At 41.3% G+C, this 21,387-nt stretch overlaps 1 protein-coding gene across 4 annotated transcripts in view; it reads left to right on the forward strand.

Moving 5' to 3' along the window:
* LHFPL3 (LHFPL tetraspan subfamily member 3) overlaps nt 1–21,387 on the forward strand; it is a 251,707-nt gene that overhangs the window by 159,130 nt on the left and 71,190 nt on the right. For 3 of the 4 annotated variants that reach the window (XM_062632046.1, XM_062632045.1, XM_062632044.1), the window contains exon 2: nt 12,284–12,520. In XM_062632046.1, coding sequence (XP_062488030.1) covers nt 12,284–12,520 — 237 coding nt within the window. Of the gene's footprint in view, nt 1–12,283; nt 12,521–20,086; nt 20,763–21,387 lie in introns of those variants that run through there. The other variant, XM_062632043.1, reaches the window with a different exon arrangement.

A 21,387-nucleotide genomic window follows, 5' to 3' on the forward strand; every position in this document is an offset into this window, starting at 1 on the left:
GTTTCACAGAGTGCAACCACAGGACGAGATGCAGTCAGCAAGAGGCTTTGCTGACTGCAGTACAAGGCAGGGTTTATCCAGGTAGAGATTTGCTAAATTTATGGTCAAAGGAAAATAAATCTGATGCTTTTTGGCAAAATGGCCATGATGCTCAAGCCTGGAGTTTGCCTTCAGTGCTGCTCCTGCCTAGGGCTTAAATGGGTGCTGTTTGCCTTATCCTTGCATCCAGCTCTGCAGCTATGGCAAAGCTCACGTGCTGACAAATGTGACAGTCCTGGGGTTTGGATGTCTGAAGATACACATTGTAAGACCTTTAAGTTCTTGCAGTCATCTTAAAGGCCCAAAGTAGCTGAATTTAGCCTCACAGAGAAACACATCCTAATAATTTTTTAATACACTGGTCAAACTCTTCTTTAATAACTACTTAACAGCATCAACTTAGAACTTTCTGGCCTGGCTACAGCTACTGAGCTTGTGCCAGAACCTCTCTCCCAACAATTCAAAACTGCCTTCTACTTTACAGCTTACATATATTTCTGGATGGTTTATATCTGTTTGTTCAAGTGCCAAGACTGTCTTTCCAGTTAATAGCCCTTACCCTCTCTGGGATCCATTCTCTCATGTTTTACAGAGTAGTCGTAAAAATCTTCAGTGCACCAACACCATCAGATATGCAGATGTTTTCTAGGCATCACTATATGTTTTTTATAGGATTTCAGTTCTACTTACTGGCTGCGACATTGATAATTTTAGGAGCAAAAGACTGAAACAATTGTATTTATTGTGCACTCTACTGCAGACTTAGTTGTAGAAATTCCCTTTTTGTATGAATATCTTTTGCTTCTGCAACTTGCTTCCACTTCAGAAGCTGCAGAACCTTGCCTTGTTGAGCCTGAAAGTCACGGCTGGTGCACTCCCAGGCTTCCCCACTCACCATCACATTTAGATTTGCTTGCAGTTGTAGTAGCTTCAGAAATAAGCTGGAGGCATGCACTTCCCCAGGAAAAAACAGGCTGTTATAGTTGCTTGATATTTGGCAGGGAAATCAGGACAGCTTGGATTTGGACTGGCAAAAAAAAGAAAATCCCTTTATGCCTCTCCTTTTTCTTTGCCATCACATTTTCAAACATTTAATAGAGCAAGGAAAAGGCAAATTTCTGTAAAGACCACAGTGAGAGAGCCAATAGTGAGCTTCTTCCTTGCCTTTTACCCTATTTAATTTCATAGGTTTTCTTCTTGGTGTGGTTTAGACAACACTATTTTTTATCTTAGCCTTTTGTAGTTTCATCTAGTTCCTAATTTTTGGCTGTTGCTCCCCTTACATATCCTTCTTTATTAATCTCAAGTATGTCTATCTTTCAGCCTCCTCATAAGAACATAGACCTGGAAAAAACCTACTAAATCATCAGATCTAGTCCCCTTATCATGGGCATTAACATCATCATGTAATAACTTTCCTAAAGTACTGCAGTACATTTTAAAATGATCTTAACCTGATTAACTGGTTGTTCCAAATATCACTCTTCTAAAAATGAGAAGACACCAGCAGAGGATGTCTCTAGCGCATACATTATGCTGAGAAAACTTTCCCTGGTACTGCCAATGCTCATGTTTACCTTTTTCATGGGTTCATTTTACTGGTGTTTCACGGTCCTCCAAGGGCTGTTCAACATATTCATATGTTTTCTCCTCTTTACCATTTGTCCCAATAGTCTTCTGCATTGATACTGACCCCCCATCAGTGGATTTTACTACCAAACCTCTACTCATGCCAGAACTTCCAATGAAAACAGTAAATGATCCTTGAGTGCCCAGTGTATCCTCACAACAGCTCAAGACATGCCCTTCCAGCAAAAATGTCAGCTCCCCATGGGCAAGCGCCATAAGGATCTTAAATGCTCATGCTAATCCCTGTATTCTCCAGGTTAATAAATGCTTTTGTATGACACACTATTAAATGCTTTCTGAAAAACGTGTTACTTAGCTTCCTTTTACAAATTTACAGCTTACTAACTGTCAGAACCATGCTAACATCATCCCACTTCGTATTTCTTTCCTTCACTAATTCAGAAGAACTGGAGTCAAACTGATGAGTGAGTGTTTGCTGCAATTACTTTTCAATTCTCAATTTTGGTTGGTTTTTTTTTCCTAAATATTAGGTAGCATCTATGCTGTTCACCATAATGTCAACAATAAATCTGTTTTAAAAACCTTCCTACCAGCTTTGCAGTTCAATGTGTTAGTTGGTCCAGTATTTGGTGTTGGAGGGTCTATTCATCCAGCTTGAGCACATTATGACCATTTTAGGTTTGCTATGGGCTTGGAGGCACAAGTTCCTGTTTCTGAATGCTCATTCCCAGCTGTCAGGGCATTGTTCTCCTGTTCTCTATTATCCTCCTCACAGAAAAATGAGGTAAAGAATTAGGTCATAGCCCCAGACTCACTCCATATCTGCTTTTCTTCTTACTTTATTAACTTAACTGAGGAATATTTGACTTTTTGTTTCAATTTGTCTTGAAAGATTTATCACAGCTTGACTTCTGGCAAACTGTCTTCTAGACCTACATTATCTAACCTCCAAAATGTGTCTTTCTTTGCTAACAAGTCCCTTTTCTTATAATTTTTAAGGTCTTTGCTAACACCTTCATTCCTCTTTCCAAGGCTTTTTTTGGAGGATAGTAACGAGGGTGGAAGGAAAATGAGTTTGCTGCTCTTTCAGACAGAGCTGGAAGTACCCTGGAACTTTAATCATCTTGTCAAGAAACTTCAGCAAACTTACACCTTTGTCTGAAAGAAATTCAAGGCATTCCCCACAATTAAGTATGAACCACTTCAGTCCAATTTAGGTTTCTTTAGCTTATCAAAGTTTATCCCTCTGAAAGATGCATTTTTTAAACCCAGTTTGGGGATAATTTTTATTCATGTACTCATTTTATTTAAATTGAATTGACTCATGGTCACTGAAGGTAAGATTATTTTCAGCTCTTCCTCTTCTTTCCAAAACCGTGTTTAAAATAGCCTCGCTACTTAGATCAGTAACTTGTGATGAAATGTCAGCGTATAAATCTCAACTGATGTCTAGCCTATGCCATTCATAATCACACCTCTTCCACAGTCTGTTTGCTGTAGCCTATGCTGTATTTATATTGAGTTTATTCATTGATTAAATCTAGTACATTTCAGCATGCTACTGTTTGATGTGATTTGGCTAAAGACCAGGTTCTATGAAGAGAAGTTAAGATTAAATTAGAAAGCTGTAACACGCTTCTGTGACAGCATTCAAAATAAACACTTTCAATAGTAAGTTTTGTTAACAAGTAAAGCCTAGCCAAAATTGCATCAGACGGCTGGGAACTGACAAACAGCAAAGATGCAATATAAACAAGTAGTTCCTTCATTACGTATACAGTTCTTTTTCAGGAGACTCTAGCATATAAGGAAAGTAGCTTTTGCATATCCCCACATTGTCAGACAACCTGGCTTCATGACAGTTGCCTCTCACATTGCGATCATTTGAGCACATGCATTTGCAAGCATTCCTATCCTTTGTCTTTCCTATGATCTCTGGGTATGAACCTTCAGCTGACACCCAGAGCTCATAACACACGTTCTGTGATACAAAGACATGTTAGACAAACTCTGGTGAGCTGTGATACGGATTTCATGTTATTTTAAGCACTTTAAACAGAAAGATCAGAAGAAAAAATTGTTAGATCCCAGGGCCAGTGGACACCACAGGAGGTCACACAGTGTAAATGTAACTTGACATATACCTTCCTGTGGGCTTCTAGCTCTGTGACCTCCCATACCTGCTTTATTGTAAAGAAGTATTTTTATCTCTTGTAGTATATAATTTCGGTTTACCCATTTTTCATCGGTTAGTCATCTACCTCTCTACAGCTGTTAGAAATTCGTTGTCATGACATTTCAAGGGATTTTTTGCCCACATGGTGATTAGACCTGCATCCATTAATAGTCCCCATTTTCCATACTTTTTCTGGACAAGGTACTATAATTATGTGGGTATACATATGATGGCTATATATATTACATATAGACATGGTTGGAACACGAGAAGTTGTGCAGTCATTGGGATGCACCTAGTGAGTCACCTGCCATGCAGTCATAAAAATCTATAATACTCTTACATTGTCTTTATGCTCAAGCTAAGATAATTGTTGTACTAACCAAGTTATTGATAGGACTGCATTAATCTTAAAGTTTAATTATCATGGGTGATGATCGAAACTTGGAAGTTAAATGCTCCCACGATGGTAAAACCCCTCACAGAAATTTCTGTCTCTATCATGTCAAAGAAATTATCCATACATGAATCTGACACTTGAGGTCTTAAACAGGCCCCCTTAGGGCAGTAAATTTTTTCTTACAGTTCTTCCCCCAGGTGATCTTAACTAAAGTAGATTGCACTGTCTATCTTTGCTAACTTGTTCTACATATTTATAGCTTAACACATTCCTCACATAGAACATTACTTCACTTTCACAGTTGTTGCCATCTTTCTGAACAAATGCTCTTCATGCTTGTCTTTGGGAATGGCTGCTGGTCAACCATACTTCTGTTAACCAGCTTCACAACTCAGCCAGCATATGGTGAGTCTTCCCTCTCTGAGTGTAGCACCTTCCTCACTACCACTTTCCACAATAACATTTTCTTTCTCTTTGCTGTCCAGTCACTAAATAATTGGTCTTCTTTTTTCCCTTTTCTTAAAATCAGCATGGAAAATACTCCTATCTATTGAGATTATATATATATATATGCATATATATATATCCTTATCATATTTGACATCAGAAAGTCAGTGCCCTAATAAGTCAAGTGGCCATAATTGTGTCCTTATATTATCATAGGAATGCAGAGGGAGGTTCTTCCCCGTATTTTTCCCCTTAGCATTGTCTATAAATGTTCTTAATCCTTTGGAAGTGTTCAGGGTTGTCTACATTGCCAAGTAAGACAATATAAAATAAAATAAAAAGTAGATTAAAGCAGTTACTGCTGACGTGTCGCCTCTCACACCTACATTGTATGGGGCTCTAGGGCTTTACTTCAAATAAGAACTCGTCTTGTTTCCTGGACCAAATGCCTCCATTATACATGTTGTTTGAAGCTTTCTAAAGGAAGATGAACCCACAAACATTTGCATCTTTGCTTGGGGGGGGGAGAATTTTGGACCTCTCTAGAAAGGTCTGCTTTTGTCCATGTCGCTTAAATTAAAGTGGCACATCAGTGTCCTTGAGTAATTCTGCAGGGCACCTCCCTCGTCCCACATGGTTGCCCAGGGCACAGAAGTCCAAATAATGCTTTTATCACTCCAGCTCTCCAAGAACACTGCCGTTGAATCTTGAATTTCATGCCATTTTTCTCACTGGCTATCTCATACCCAACAGCAATCATGTGGTTAGCAACCCTGTATGAGTACCACCAAGATATGCTGCTGCCAGAGGAACTTTCAGTCTGCTTATGGCACAAATTAACAGATTGTGTCATCTCCTTGGGGAGCCAGTTAGCACCCTTCTGAAGAACCTCTCCAAAGCTGAAGACTAGATCTGGCAGTCTTCAAACAATGCAGCAAATAAGTCTTGTATGACATTTGCCTCTTTGTATCGCACAAGAACCATTTCAGGTGTTAATGAAGCTCTGCGTGGTTCAAGAGCCTTCTCGTAGGCACAGGTTTTGTGTTAATGAAGCCCACACATTGAGTCAGGATTTAACAGCCCCTATCCAGCACTGAAGAACTTTTGGAAAGGAACATCTATGCTCCTCCAAAAATAATCTGGTTTACCTGCACCAGAACTGTTTCAGTGAATGGAATCAGTAAATGAAGAGAATCAGGGCATTTGCTTCAAAATTGTACATTTGTCCTAAGCCAGAGCATAAATGTAAACATAGAGAAATTTTATCCTGTTCATTAGTACAGTTCATATCACTCAAATCAATCTCAGCTACATCAATGTGTGCAGCCTCTGCATTCACTCAGGACTGTATGTGACCACATGTCTCCAGCCACCTTCCCTCATCCTTTCTTTTTTTCCCAGGTGCAAGCTCCTGAAAGACCATAGTCCTAGTGAATATCTCTTGCCAGAGTCCTCAACTTTCATTTCACTATGCCCTAGAAGTTCACTTCACCAACACAGCTGGCAAAAAACTCCATTCCGTTTGTTGGAGATGGATGAATCACTGGTTTTGTAAATACCATTTACAAAAAAAGCAAAAAACAAAGAACCTCTTAGGTTTTGGAACCATGGATGCTTGGAGACTCTTGTATGGAGAGAAAATAGCTGATCAGTGTAATTCCCATTCCATTTTTTTTACTATCAGGAAACTTGCCATTGCCATACTCTACTGTTGTCAGGAAAAGAACAAAGATGAGAGGGAAGTCTTGCCAGTGGGAATTTCTCAGCACTGGTTTCCTGTATAGCAGTCAGCCTTTTTATAAATAGAACCTCATTCCATGCAATGATACAGCATTAATCCGTCACCATATTTGGCACAACCATAGGATCATGAACTACTTGTGTATTAATTGCCATTTGAGCTCATCCACCAAGCACGAGCTGTGATAATATTAGCTTGGTCAGAGTCACAAGTCTGTCAGTGCCAGCAACAATTCAGTGTCTGTTTCCAATCTGTGAAAGTCTCATATCTGCATCCTTTCATCCCAGTGAGTAAAATCCTGGACTCCCTCTCTTAGTATGAATAATTTGTCTTGTCACTCAGAGCCCTAAAGGAAAACCATGTGACAGTTTCTGTTAGCTGCTTATATGGGAAAAAAGGTTTTGAGAAGTAAATGTATATCGGGCATGTTTAACTACTATGTATTAATTATTTTTTAAAAGCTTGAAAAACTTCACCAGACTACATTATGTAGGAGAAACAATTTGTTAGCCCATGTCTTGTAAGAATCATGGAATCGTTTAGGCTGGAAAAGACCTTTAAGACTACTGAGTCCCACCATGAGCCCAGCACTGCCAAGACCACCGTTAAACCATGTCCTTGAGTGCCACATCTACACATCTTTTAAATGCCTCCGGGGTGGTGACTCAACCAGCCTGTGCCAGTGCTTGACAACACTTTTGATGAGGAATTTTTCCTAATATCCAATCTAAACCTCCCCTGGCACAACTTGAAGCCATTTCCTCCATCCTATCACTTGTTATGTGGGAGAAGAGATCAACCCTTCCCTCACTACAACCTCTCGTCAGGTCGAGAGCAGTAACTTGTAGAGAGGTTCCTGTGAACCTCCTTTTTTCTAGGCTACAAAATACAGTTCTGTCATAAGACTTGTTCTCTAGACCCTTCACCAGCTTTGTTGCCCTTCTCTGGACTCCAGAACCTTAAGATCTCTGTTGTAGTGAGCGGCCCAGAGCTCAACATAGTATTCAAGATGTGGCCTCACCGGTGCTGAGTGCAGGGGAACAACCACTTCACTGGCCCTGCTGGCTACACTATTTCTGATACAGGCCAGGATGCTCTTGGGCTTCTTGGCTGCCTGGGCACAAGCTGGCTCATGTTCAGCAGCCATCAATCAACACCCCCAGGTCCTTTTTCACCAAGCAGCTTTCCAGCCACTCTTCCCCAAGCCTGTAGCACTGAAAGGGGTTGTTGTGACCCAAGTACAGGACCTGGCACTTTGTTATGTTGAATCTCATACAATTGGCTTTGGCCCATTGAGCCAGCCTGTCCAGATCCCTCTGCAGAGCCTTCCTTCCTTCAAGCAGATCAACACTTGGTGTCATCTACAAACTTACTGAGGGTGCACTCGATCCCCTTGTCCAGATCATTGATAAAGATACTGAACAGAACTGGCCCAGATACTGAGCCCTGGGGAACACCACTTGTGACCAGCCACCAGCTGGATTTAACTCCATTCACCACCACTCTTTGGGCTTTGTCATACAGCCAGCTTTTACTCAGCAAAAAGTACACCCATCCAAGACATGAACAGCCAGTTTTTCCAGGAGAATGCTGTGGGAAACCGTGTCAAAGGCTTTGCTAAAGTCTAAAAGTAGACAACATCCACAGCCTTTCCTTCATTCATTAAGCAGGCCACCCTGTCATAGAAGAAGAGGAAGGACTGGAGGAAGCCAGTCATTACTTAGCCATCACTACAAAGGCACTATTCCTGCTAGGAGCTTTCTCAAGCAACCAAAGGGAAAATGACGTGGATATGATTCTTGTAAGTTTTATGGTTACCCAAATAGAGGCAAATAGAGAATGGTGTCAGTGACACTAATCAGTCTTCTATCAATTTCCCCCTGCTGCTTCTCATAAAAGGTCTTGCTTAGCTACAGAGGTCCTAGGCTGGGCTGTCTGCACGCTCAGAAAGATGATGCTAATCCGACATATTCAGCTCACACACAGAAGACTGTCTTCAACCAGTATAGATTTAACTTTCTTCTTACTTTAACTGAAATGTCTATAGGAACTGATGATTTAATTCTTTTCATTGAATAGGCATCTTTCCAAATACAAAAGTTTCTGAATTTATTAGAACTGGATAGTAGTAAAACAGTAGTAGCCTTTGTTGCATTTCCATTTCAGTCACATTAGTGACAGTGGAAGTTTAGACGAGGATGTGGGACCCATGCCTGTGTTATAAAATCATCTCTTAGGAGTTTCACTGAAATTGCATAAAATGGTTTCCATTTTTCAAATTTGTATAAAGCTGAAAGTAATTTCCTTGTGGAGAAAAATCTTCTAATCCTCTTTATAAGGATTAAAATGTAAAAATTTCTAGCAATACAAAGTAGATCTGTAGGTGGATTTTCTACCTGTCTTTTAAGTCTTTTAGCTGATAAATGAATCATTATCTGTTTCATATTGTTGAGCAAGTCTGGATTCTTAAAGGCATTCAGTGTGAAATAATTTTCTCAGCAAGTGAAAACTCAAGGTTGACTAGTCTTATTTATGTTAACCTCTACAGGTAAAGTATGATTCCTGCATCTGTTGACCAAGTAGTCATCCAGTAGAAAGCACCTAAACTTTATTCAAAGGGATATAGTCCAGCCACCATTTACCTGTGTGTCTGATTACCAAGAGAAGTCCAACTGCAACCAACAGAATTACTCCAGAAAGTTAAGCAAGAATATCAAGGCATGCAGGAGCAGAATTCAGGAAAGATGAGTTAATTGGAAGTTTGAGGAACACAGATGGGAAGCTGTGCACTGAGTTCATGAGATAAGGGCCCATATTTTTAATTACCTAGGCGGAAAAGAACAAAGTTAAATTATTTTTAGGAAATACTAAGAACATATGTGTGATGTGATATACAATAAAAAACCACGGAGATGTCAGTATTTGCTAATTATTCTTGCACAATTAGCAGAAAAATCCCACATCTATTGATCATTAACTGAGCATTAAGCTTCCTTTCATTTTGAGGATGGTTAATAAATGTAAACTGGCTTTGGTGGTTGCTGTTACATTGTAAATCAAACTTTTGTCAACAGTTACCTGGGTAAATGTGGACATTTTTACAAATACCAGGAGTATGCAGATTTGCTGCATCACTCCAGTGGAGTCCCTCGTAAGTGTGAAGGCAATGCTTATGTGTTGTCTGCGAGAAATAATCTTTCTGGAAGTGCAGGTAAGCAGCTCAAGAAAGTAAATTATTGTACAGTTTGTCTCTAAGATCTTTGGAAGATCTTATGAAATTGTGTAAGTTAAGGCAGGCAATAGGCAGCTTACAATTTGTCCTACCTGCATGTTCTGAGTAAATGAGTCCTTATCTAATTGTCCTTGTTTCTAAGCATAATTGTCCTTGAAAATATTATAAGCTGTTATATTTTCACACAAATCAACTGCTCAGGAAGAATTTGTCAAATGCCTTAGGTGCAGCTTTTATTGTACGTCAAATGCTTTCTGCAGACATGCTTTCAAGGCTTTGTTAACTGCAATTGTGTAGTTGTCAAAAGGAAACAGCCATTCCTGAGCTCTGTTTTCACATCTCTCTCAGTATTTCATTATATTCATTCAGTGCAGGCGTGTTTTTATTTTGTGGGCATTAGAGGTGTATAAAAATGACAGTGCTTATGCTTGTCCAGAAAAGACAAGAACTTACTGCATTTCCCACAGTGGTGGCAGCTGTTGGTTGCACAAACTGCTTGGTGTATAAACTGCGGTTTCCAAACAGAGGTTTGGCTCAAAAACTGTTTGAAAGGATAAAAGCCACAGAATGTATTCTTTAAATTAGAAACTTTACCTGCAATTTAGAACACAGTGCACCAATACGATATCAATACTTATAAAAGGTGGTTTAGGATCCATTGCATCTCATGAGCCATACTAAGAAAGAAGGGCTAATGATGAAAATACTCTTGCTTCCAACTTAGGAAAGGCAGTACAGACAATTGCTCAAAGCATATGGATTTTCTGATTCTTCTAAATGCAATAAAAACTGATCTTACTTAATTTTTATATCCTATCCTCCCCTGCTGAAGATGTCCCTATGCCATTGCTCTGGCTAGCGCTGTGCTCTTGTTGATTGCTTCAGTGAAGCCAACAAATCCATCAGTCTGACCAAGGGCTGCAGTCAGTCATACCTGTGTGCTATTCCCACTGCTCTGGTAGGAAATGTGCCATGAGTACCCAACTGCTCTGTCCCCTGTTACCAACATGCTGCCTTCCTGCCAAAGATTGGACAGGACCTCTGGAGACCACCAGGTCCCTCACCCCACTCACAACAGGGTCTACCTGCATGGAGTTTTCCAGGGAAAGGCATTGTCCAGAGGGATCTGGCAGCGTACATGTCTTGCCTTCAGCTGTGCCCAGTGACAGTTCCTGCAGGCAGTGAGAAGCCAGGTCTGATGCAGAGGTACATTTGGTCGAGTCCTGTGAGGCTGGTATACTGGCATATCTTCTCAGCCCATGGATTTTCTCAGATAGTGACTCAGTGGGGAGGGACCATGTTAGTGAAGATTCAGTGTGTGGGTTTGCCTTTTTGTGTGTTTTCGTAATGACGTGTCACCACCTCAGGACACATCGTATCCTCCCATCCTGGTGCTGCATCCCTGTCATGCTATGCTCCACCCCAACACAGACACTCCAGTAGGAAAAGGGGCAAACAACCTCCAAGGAGGCTACTCATCAGTGACCACAGTACGTGTCTGAACTGCAGGTCATGTGCCAGACCTTGGTCTCATAAGATGCTGAGGCAGTGGCTGCGACCTTGAGGTCTCTTGCCCAAGAGCACACATGTCCCACCAAAGGTGTGGGTGGCTGGGCACAGCCCTCACCCTGGCACTATCTAGGCAGGGGACATCACATCAACTGCTGGCCAGTGGGCACCATTGACTTCGGTGACTCAGGTGGCTTCAGGTGATGGAGCACATACAGATTTGTCACACTGTTTTGCCTGCTCCACAAGAGCCACATTGGGCTGTGGCAGTACCTGCTATCCCACAGCAGGGCAGTTTCCCTGGGAATCAAGGGTCAAAGCAGATTTCTGCTACTTAAAAATGAAGTCAGCCTTTAGCAGTCACACAGGCTGAAGGATGAGCACTCAAACACCTACCCTTTGTCCCCGTCACAGTATGGCTGCCCCTACCCGCAGCAGCTAGTGGTCGGTGTCAGCTGGCTTTCCATGCGGGAAGAGGCTTTTCATTTCTCTTGCTGTTAAAAGGATTAGCACTTTTTCATGTTTGAGATGCCATGTGGTGATTCCTCAGGTAAACCGGATCAGAAGTTGACAGCAATGTTGACAGCTTATTTTTCCTTGCAGAACAATGTCATTACCTGTGTTTTTTTAGGAGTATAAACCTTATGCATAAAACATTTTTCAGTTAAAGGGGTACTGCCAACTGAAAAAAAAAATCCCGTTGCTATTACCTATGCTTGTTACAAGTACTTGGATTAACAGAAATAGGTGGAGTTTTCCTCTATTTTCCTCTGGTTAGTTTGCCTGACCATTTGACAGTAATCCACTGTTTCCTTTGGATATCCAGGTTATTAATAATTTTTCCCTTTTCTCTTGTGTTACAAATGAATAAATCAGCATCACAAGGAAAGCGAGATAGTTCTGGAACAAAAACTGTCCATGATTCAGGATGTAACTTTATTTTCTTAAGCACATTTGATATTGTGTCTTAGGGTTTTTTGTATTGAATGCTTAATCATAGCTTATCATTCCGTGACTTGTTTTTAAGTAACCTAGCTTTGAAGCTCAGGATGAAAAAGTGTGTTGCTTTACTGATAACTATGTAGGTTCTTATCAAAATGGAAGTTTGGTCTCATTATCCCATTGTTCTCCTTTTCTTTTTTCTCCAAGCTGCCTGTCTCGTCCTGGGTTGTATGATTTTTCCTGATGGCTGGGATTCAGATGAGGTAAAACGGATGTGTGGTGAAAAGACAGACAAGTACACGCTGGGGGCTTGTTCAGTCCGCTGGGCATATATCCTGGCAATTATTGGAATCTTGGATGCCCTGATCCTCTCATTTCTGGCATTTGTGCTTGGCAACAGACAAGACAGCTTGCTAGCAGAAGAGCTCAAGTTGGAAAACAAAGGTAGGACTGCTTTAGAAACACTATTATTGGGTGGCCTTGAGGGCAATTACTTAAAAACAATTATTGGTTTCATTTTATTTTATACTTAAAAGTTGGTATGATGGATTGCTTCATAAGTTGCTGGGTAAGAAGAAATGAAAGGGGCAGAGGAAGTCTGGATTTTCAGCCTCCAAATTATAAGAGCTCGAAATTGCCATAATTGCTGCACTATGCATGATTTATCCTTAAAGGTGTAGATAGGATGTTTTTGTGTTATTCAGTTGCACATTATTTCATTAGCATTTAAATTTCACTATCTCTATCTGTTTCTGTACCCCATGCAAGATTTGTTCATTTGATTCTGTTAGGATTTTTCACTGTGATAGGGCTGTAACACAGTAAAGGAGGTATTGACTTGTAAAACTGGTAATGAGATGTGTAATGGGACCACCTATACAGCAAGGCACCAGTGGTCTAAGATCAGAGCCAGGAATGAAGAAGAATACTAGTTCTTGTTTGATTGTGTTGCTTTGAGCTCATTAGTCAGCTCATGGGAATCTCAGATGTTGCAGTAACTGAATATTTATGCAGTGGGTTGGGGATAAAACACATTTCTGGATTAAGAACATGAAACTTGCTCAGGCCAGTAATTTTATCACGCAGCTTTGAGAGGAGAAATGCTGTTTGGTGAGTGTGTGCAAGCCTGGCTGATTTCTGCAGCCCTTTCCCATTGTGCTCCCCCAGGATCCACAGGTGTGTAACTGATGTGTGGACACCACAGAAGGCATGTCCCTGCCTTGTCTTTTTAATGGGCCTGTTGTCCCTGTATGTGTCTAATCCCTTCTGAACCTGCTGACACTGTTGGCTTCTACAGCACCGTGTGGCAGCAAGTTCCTGAAGCTCACTACTGACTGCTAAAGAAGTACTTTCTTTTATCTGTTTCAAATTGATCCCCTGCTAGTTTCACCGAATGTCCCCTAGTGAAGGATTCTGCATTCAGCTCATCCACCACCTTTGTAATATTGTAGGTTGCCTCTAATAATACCAAGGATATTAGGAGCCCTTCAGCACTGGACTGGAAGTCAAAAGCTGTTTGGCAGCCTGGGTTGTACAAAAATAGCTCAGTCCTGCTCCGGGAGAACCATTAGCCATGTATCCGAAAGCCACCACATAGTGGCTCCAGGTTGCTGAACTGCAGACAGTCAGCTCACTCAGCGCAAAGATGAGTGGACTTGAAGACTGAACTTTACATACAGTTCCAGACCTGGTTAGAGCCTGCTAATGTTGGGGGTTAAGGAAAGTCCATGTTGCTTGCAATTGCATGTGTACATCTGTTGTGCAGGTAAACTGACGGCATAGGTTTCAAGGATTGCCACTGTGTCCATCTTCTATAAGGATAATATTCATCTGCATTTGAAAATTAAAATACTTACCAGAAGGGCATTCACAGCTGTGCCACAAGTGCTTTTGGCCTCAGCACAGTGTCTGATTTGTCTATACCATACAGAGCTCATGAGCCCTACAACTACTTGCATCAAAGAACCTCATCTGTTTTGGCATCTTACAAGCAAAAAGCAGCTTCTGGAGACTCATCACCTCTCACGTCGCTGGCACAAGCTCCTGCCGGAACATTTGGTCCTCAGCATGTCAGACAAAATCATTCAGCAGCTCATTTTCCTTGGATTAAACACAGACATGTACCACACCACTAGCTTCAAAGCAAACCAGAACTCAGCAAAAACTTTGCCCTTCATATAAGCCTATTGTTCACCACTTTTTAAACTGCCCTTCAAATGAAAATCAAAAAAGGCAGCTTGTCTTCTAAAAAGAACGTCCTTTTCCCCTCACATCACAAAAAGCTTCTTATAAGAAACAACAGGGCAGGTCTAAATCCCTCTGGATCTGCCTCCCCACCCCCCCACCCCCCCCCAGCATTTCCCCACCTGCACATGTCATGTTGCTGCCACCACCACTGCCCTGGAAGACAGCAGCAGCATGAGTGGAAACCAGCACCCCCATGAATGGTGGAGACATAGTAAGATACCAGCATGAGCAGGGTGCTCTACCAGCTCTACACGTTGCTGGAGTCCTTCATCTGGCCTTTCGGATGCCAGGAAAGCCTGCCTGCATCCTACTGAGCAAATATCCTACTGAGACAACAAGGCATAAGTACTTAATTCCCTCCAGTGGTGTCTGATCTCTGCACAAGGTGGGCTGCAGCTTGCCATTCCCAACACTGTGCTGATGGAGCAGTTTGATGGATCTGATGATTCCTGCAGACCACAGAGAGGTTTCTGCCAAAAAGGCTGCAGTCTGAAACAGGGATGTGTAGGTAGAGCTCATCCATTTTTGCAGCTAGAAGTCATTTAACAGTGTTTAGGTGGAAGATTTGGGGTTCATACGGCCGGGATTGTGAGGCAGATTTTGTAATCCTGCCTGTCACTTGGCTGCATGCTTTGACGACCAGTTTGAGGCAGTGGTCTGTGTTAGAGCAAGTGTTGATTACTTACACCATAATAATGAAGAACCTGGTAGAACATTAGGGCAAACACTTGTCCTGAAGTTTGCACCAATTAGCCTCCTGTCTGTACCCCTGGCATGCACTGCACATACATGAGGGATTTGACACCCCATAAGTGACATTCCCTTGTCCCCTTTCAGGTTAAGAGATGCTGGAGAACTATTCATCAGCATTAATCCACATACAGAGTATCCATGTGTCTCTTGGAAATGGTCAGGATGTGAAAATACTAAAATACATAAATACCACTAGCGTGCCTCCCATATAGACAAGAAGTTAAGACTAAGGATATAAGCAATACCTTATAAGCAATACCCTCAGCCTCCCAAGATACTCTTACAATGTGAAGTCAAAGCCCTCATAACAAGTAGCCCTGAATGCTAAACACCGCTCCACTGCCCCCCATCCCTCTTTCCTCCTCCTCATCTACATGAGGTCTGCCTCTGGCTTGTGCTGGCTCCTGCTTCTAGATTAGCAGGTATGGATGAGGAGCATCCCTTTCTCAAGGAGTCGTCCCTGTGCTGCTGCTGTTATCCAAAGGGCAAAAAATGTGGCTGAATGGTCAGGGCTGTCCATTAGGCTTGACCCCATTGACTCCTTCTTTTTGCTGGTGGTGATGTCACAGAATCATAGAATCATAAAATGGTTTGAGTTGGAAAGGATCTTAAAATCAGCTAGTTCCAACCCCCTGCCATGGGCAGGGATACCTCACATTAAACCACATCACTGAAGGCTCTGTCCAACCTGGCCTTGAACACTGCCAGAGATGGGGCACCACTTCTTTGGGCAACACATTCCAGTGCCTCGCCACCCTCACAGTATAAGAACTTCTTTCTTATATCCAATCTAAACTTCCCATTTTATTTTGAACCCTACCCTCTGGTCACAGGCTTGGACATCTCATAGCGTGTGATAAGCAAGGTGTCCCCGTATGGGACAGTCCTGGCTCCATCAGGCTTTTCAGCAGAAAGCACCTGGGGAGCAACCAACACTGTACTCAAGAAAAACCTCTGCTTGCCCTGTCAGCTTTTCCTCTGCTTCTGGGGCTTTGCCCCCATGCATGTAGGTATCGTTATGTGGTAGCTCAGCGGGGATGAAGAGACAATAAATTAAGTAGCAGAATCACAACAGTGTTCATGTATGTGGAAAACCTTTTTAGAACAAGAAATGATTAGGCAGTGACCAGACAGCTGCTTTCTTAATCAGGTAATTGTTCTGTCTGGAGACTTCCTTGCAGACGAGCTCCCACAGACTCAGTGAGAGTGCGGTGGCTGTGCAAGTTCCTGACACCAGAGTGCTTCTGAGCATTGGTGGCAGGGTAACAGCTAAAAGTATATGAAACACAACAGGATGGCAAAAAGGTGAGAAGATGTCAGAAAAAGGGCAAGGCGTGCTGCTCTGTAGATTTACCATGCTGAATTGTCCACCTGCTCTGTGCTTTTGATAGCTACAGTTCTGTATATTTACATAGGTTAATCAAAGCTTGTGAGTAAGGAATTTGACTGTTAGAATTATTCATGGCAAAAGACAGCCCAATTTTTGCCGTAAAAAACAGTTTCTTTTTCACAACCTGGCAGAAATAGTGCTTACTCATTTCTTATTTGTGTAGGTTTGAGAGCAAACTGCTATGAAGGTTTCATATCCAAGAAATATAACTCAGGCTTAGCAGACTTTCTTCAGGTTATAGGCTATTTATTTTATTCAGTTTCCTAATCATGCAAATTTTACACAACAATCTGTACCTTTTTTTAATAAAAAGCCTTTTGGAGAAGAAAAAGGTCTTTCTAAAAAGACTTTCCATTATGTTTATGCCATTTGAAAAAGGAGGGAACAGTATTACATAGTTTTCTTTAATTTATGGGAACTAATGGTAATGACTTAAAGGCCTGTATGTTATTAAAATAATGGCATACAGGGTGATGACAAAAATAATCTGAATTCATCTTAGTTTTAGAAGTTTAGCTTCATCAACAGCATTTTGAGAGAGCCATCAACATCAGGCATAAATCTTGATGTGCTGTCTAATGACATATTTTAACATTTTGAACTATAATGTCTTAATGACATAAAATGAAAGTTCTGGCCAAAGGGTGAAGAGACCAAACAAGAAATTTCTAACAGAAATGGAGAGTGCAAGGTTATTAATTTTATGGTAGGAAGTGGTAATATGGTGTGCATTATGAGTGATAAATACAGAAGCATTCAAAAGAAACTATCCTGTTAAGTAATATCAGTCAGAGCAGGTGGATGATGCACTTTGTGGAGAGCTGTGGCTTTTCTGAGGAATAGAACAGCTTCACAAGGTGTTTAACATTTGACTCATCTTTGGGGCCCATATGGTCACAGATAAGCAAGTTGCACTGAAGAATTCCCAGAGTTAAAAGCCTGGAGCTGAAATAGATAAAAGGAGACAGGAACCGGACTTGAAGGTTTTCATCTACCCTTTAACAGATTTGAGGGATTCATCTGCCTTGCAGTGATTGCAACAATCACAGACTCAACAGCCACACTGCAGAGAGCTTGTCACAAAGCTCAGTGCAGGATGCCCAAGCCAGGACTTGACAGTTTGTTGACACTTACACCTTCATTATTTTCCATATCAGCGTTGTCAGGGCCTGATCCAGGTTGTTGAAGGCTGGCTCCATAGATCAGCCTGAGCTGCAGTCACTGTAGAATAGACACACTTACAGACAGAAGCTAAAGGGAAGTTGTTTCTTGGTGACAAAGCATTTTTTTGTAAAAGAAATAAAATAGTCTTGCAGAGAGGTTTGTGCACCTTTGACTGGAGAATCATCTTCTGTAAACAGGAATAGTCTACCCCCTTGATTGCTCAAAAACCATCTGCAAAAGCCTTCGTATCTGAAGCTGTGTGACAGGAGGCCAGCAGCACACTGTCAAGGGCCTACATGACAGAGTGTGCGTCAGCTGTCATTCTTCAAAAGGGAAATAGCTCAGGTCACAACGCATGTGCAAACTGCTGCAAAATTGCAAAGCCCAGCTTACCAGCATGTAGTTCTCCTGGCACATGCACCCAAACAGTCAGGATAACTTGTTCAAAATTAGGTGAATAAACATGAATGTTGATACCTGGTTTAAGTTTCCCCATATAGCTACAATGTATAAAAGAATTATCAACAGCCCAGGTAGTAATAAAGAGAACTAATCCAGTCAGAACACTTTGCATACCCTGCATATTCTCTATCTGATATATTGCATGTTCTCTATCTGATAAAATGATATAGTTCCTTTTTTTCTGAAGTCCTGCATCCCCTGGCTCCTCATGATAAACAAGAAGCCAGTGCATGGACCTTTTCCTTTCAGTTAGCATGGACTCTTAAAGAATAAATATACTGTCAAAAGTAAAATGCAGGATTTCTCTTGCTCTCTTCCCTTTTGTAGACTGGCATTTCTCTTCATGTCTGCTAGTCTTCTTCATCTCCATCCTTTCTTTCTAAAGCATTCAGGAGTCACCCACTTCTGCCTGTTGGCTCTCTGGTCCCTCTGGATGGCATTCCTTCCCTCCAGGGTATCAACCGAACCACACAGCTTGGTGTCATCGGCAAACTTGCTGAGGACGCACTCAATCCCACTGTCCATGTCAGCAACAAAGACGTTGAACAGGACCGGTCCCAACACCGATCCCTGAGGGACACCACTAGTTACTGGTCTCCAGCCAGACATTGAGCCATTGACCACAACTGTTTGCGTGCAGCCATCCAGCCAGTTCTTTATCCACTGAGTGGTCCATCCATCAAATTGATGTCTCTCCAATTTAGAGACAAGGATGTCGTGTAGGACTTAGAAGACACTTCCAGGTTTTCCATTTGAAAATGCCTGCTTTTGTGTTTACAAGCATGTAAGAAGCACATGTATATGCATGCATGTGAGAAGCTACTTAGATTTTTCTACTGTTATTGAGCGGCAGTAAGGCAAAAGCCCTGCACTGGTGTTCAGAATAGCTGAGTTTGATTCCTGTGTCTCTTACTGAGTTTGGACCTATGATTTAATTTCTCTATTTCGCTTTTTTATGGGGAGGAATGAGACTGACTTTGTCTATAAGGTATGGTGTGGTTCAGCAATTAAAGGTGAATTAGTAAGGTAAATGGTGCTGGAATTATTATTAAAGTATGTATTCTGAGACTAAACCCTGATAAAAGAATTTTATCAGGGAACTACTTTACCAACTTGCTAAGTGATGATACTTTTAAGGGGAGGCAAATGAGGCATCATAACTGAAAGTCAAAAGCTGATTAAAATACCTCATTAAAGGTCAATCTTGCAGTAGTGCTGATTGATGCATCAGCTGATCCAACAGTTCCTTTCCAGCTCTACTTTCTATAATGAGAAAGTAAAATTAGTCCTAAACATATGCATTAATTACTTAACTGAAGAAGTTGGGGATCATGAATAAAGAGTCCTAGTTCCCCACTGATTAATTAAGGAAAAACATGGTGAACTGCTTTCTCTTATAGAAAGATGGATTCCACTCTCTGTGAGACTCTGGAAGGGGTCTTATACAATAGCTCAGTTAAAGAAATCGTCATTCTATTTAATGAGGTCGTGATATGAGGGACCAAGTGTGGGGACTTCAAGGTGTGGAAGCAAAATGCTAGGCTCAAAAAACGCTTCTTAGACAGTACAGGGAACTCAATGCATTGTATGTGCTCTATGCTCAGTGGAAAAATTCTGTAGGGCAACAAACCACAGAGGGGTTGAGGAGTAGACAGTGCTCTTACAAGCTACAGACAAATCTCTGGAATGGTCAAGACAAGTCCATACAAAGTCTGGACGTATCTGGAGACCTGTGTTGTAAACTGATAAGGAAGCATACGACCTGTTACAAGCAAGACCATATTTAATGAGCTAGAAGGCAACAAGTCTGACTGTGCCATCACTAGTAGCTGCATTAGAGGTGGTGAAGTTTTGACAAAAAAAAAATCAGAAATATTTCACAATACATAGATACATAAAAACAAAGTAGTTTGCACATATTTCATTACAGGTAGGGCTAGTCACACAGAAAGATTATCATACCCTACTGTCCGTACCTTTTTCCCTACTGATAGGAGCCATGTTTATAGGAGGAACCACAAAGAAGAGGAGAGCTCATGAATCAGCCACTCTTGCATGAATGTTTTTGGACAAGATATTCATGCAGACTAAATAATGAAGGCAAGTTTGTGCCAAGAATCTGGACTGTGACTGGGAACAGCTGATCGAGAGGACATTGCTGCCCAGTCCAGCCTGCCACTTCAAGAGAGCTGTTCATGCTGTCCATATGTTCATACCAGCCCTAATGTCTTGTCCTCACCCATACAGGAAGCCTGTAAAATTAAGCTGTAATTATTCATTCTGGAAGCAAGTTCCAGTAATTTTCTTTGAAATCTTTCTCACCATTTAAAAAGCCATTAGTTTCATTGCCTCATTTCCACTGTGAATTTGTTGTGATTCTTCTTCAGCACCTTCATAAAGTCAGGATCATTTTCTATCTGCAAACAAAATACCTGAAAAAACATGCAGGTAACCTCTTCCTTTCTGGGCACAGTGTCAGTAGAGACAAAGGATGCTGTCAGTAGCTTTAGAGTAAAGGAGCTATCAAAAAATCAAAATAAAAGCAAGACAAACAAACAGCCCTGTTTCACAAAATCATATTCAGTGAGACATTTCATACCCAGCAAGATATTGAAGATATCTGTCTCTTCCTGGTTTCTGTTACAGGCAATGTCCAAGACCACATAACTACAGTAACAAGTAAAAGCTGACCTATTTGCTGCTGGCAGTGTAGATTCCCTCTATTAAGCCAGTCATTATTACATGGTTTTATTCTAGAGCCTCGAAACTGTTCATGTTATTCCTGACTTATCTGCAACTTTGTGTGGAGTCCCTCATCTTCTCCTGAATGACAAGCTTGGTGGACTTCAGTTTGTCATTCGCACTGAGCTCTCCCTGGATGCCTGGAAAGCATGACCTTGGAACAGGCCCAGACAAGGGCACTAGTGTATTTTAGTTCCTTGCCCCCACCAGCCCAAGTTTGCTGCAACAGAAAGTTAGGGTTCTGTTGTTGATGCCAAGATCTTTGTCTGTTGACATTGGTATGTCTGTAAAGTTTTACTTGATGCAAAACAGAAAATAACAGTAGAAGAGAAAACAGAGATATGATATTCATGAGTAATATTGCACTAAAGATTTCTATAAGCATGTACTAACTTAATTTGCTAAAAAGATACACAACAGATAACAATAAGAGATTATAATAAAAAAAATATTTTACCAAGGTTTTGCCTATCTCTGTGTCTGGACTGTTTTTTTTTTGCTTAATTCATGTTTTTAACTGAGATATGTTATTTTGTTCATAGCACGTGGTCCG

This window comes from Pezoporus occidentalis, unplaced genomic scaffold (genome assembly GCF_034315485.1).
Source record: "Pezoporus occidentalis ecotype Australia unplaced genomic scaffold, CSIRO_AGI_Poc_V1 ctg38, whole genome shotgun sequence".
NCBI lineage: Eukaryota > Metazoa > Chordata > Aves > Psittaciformes > Psittacidae > Pezoporus > Pezoporus occidentalis.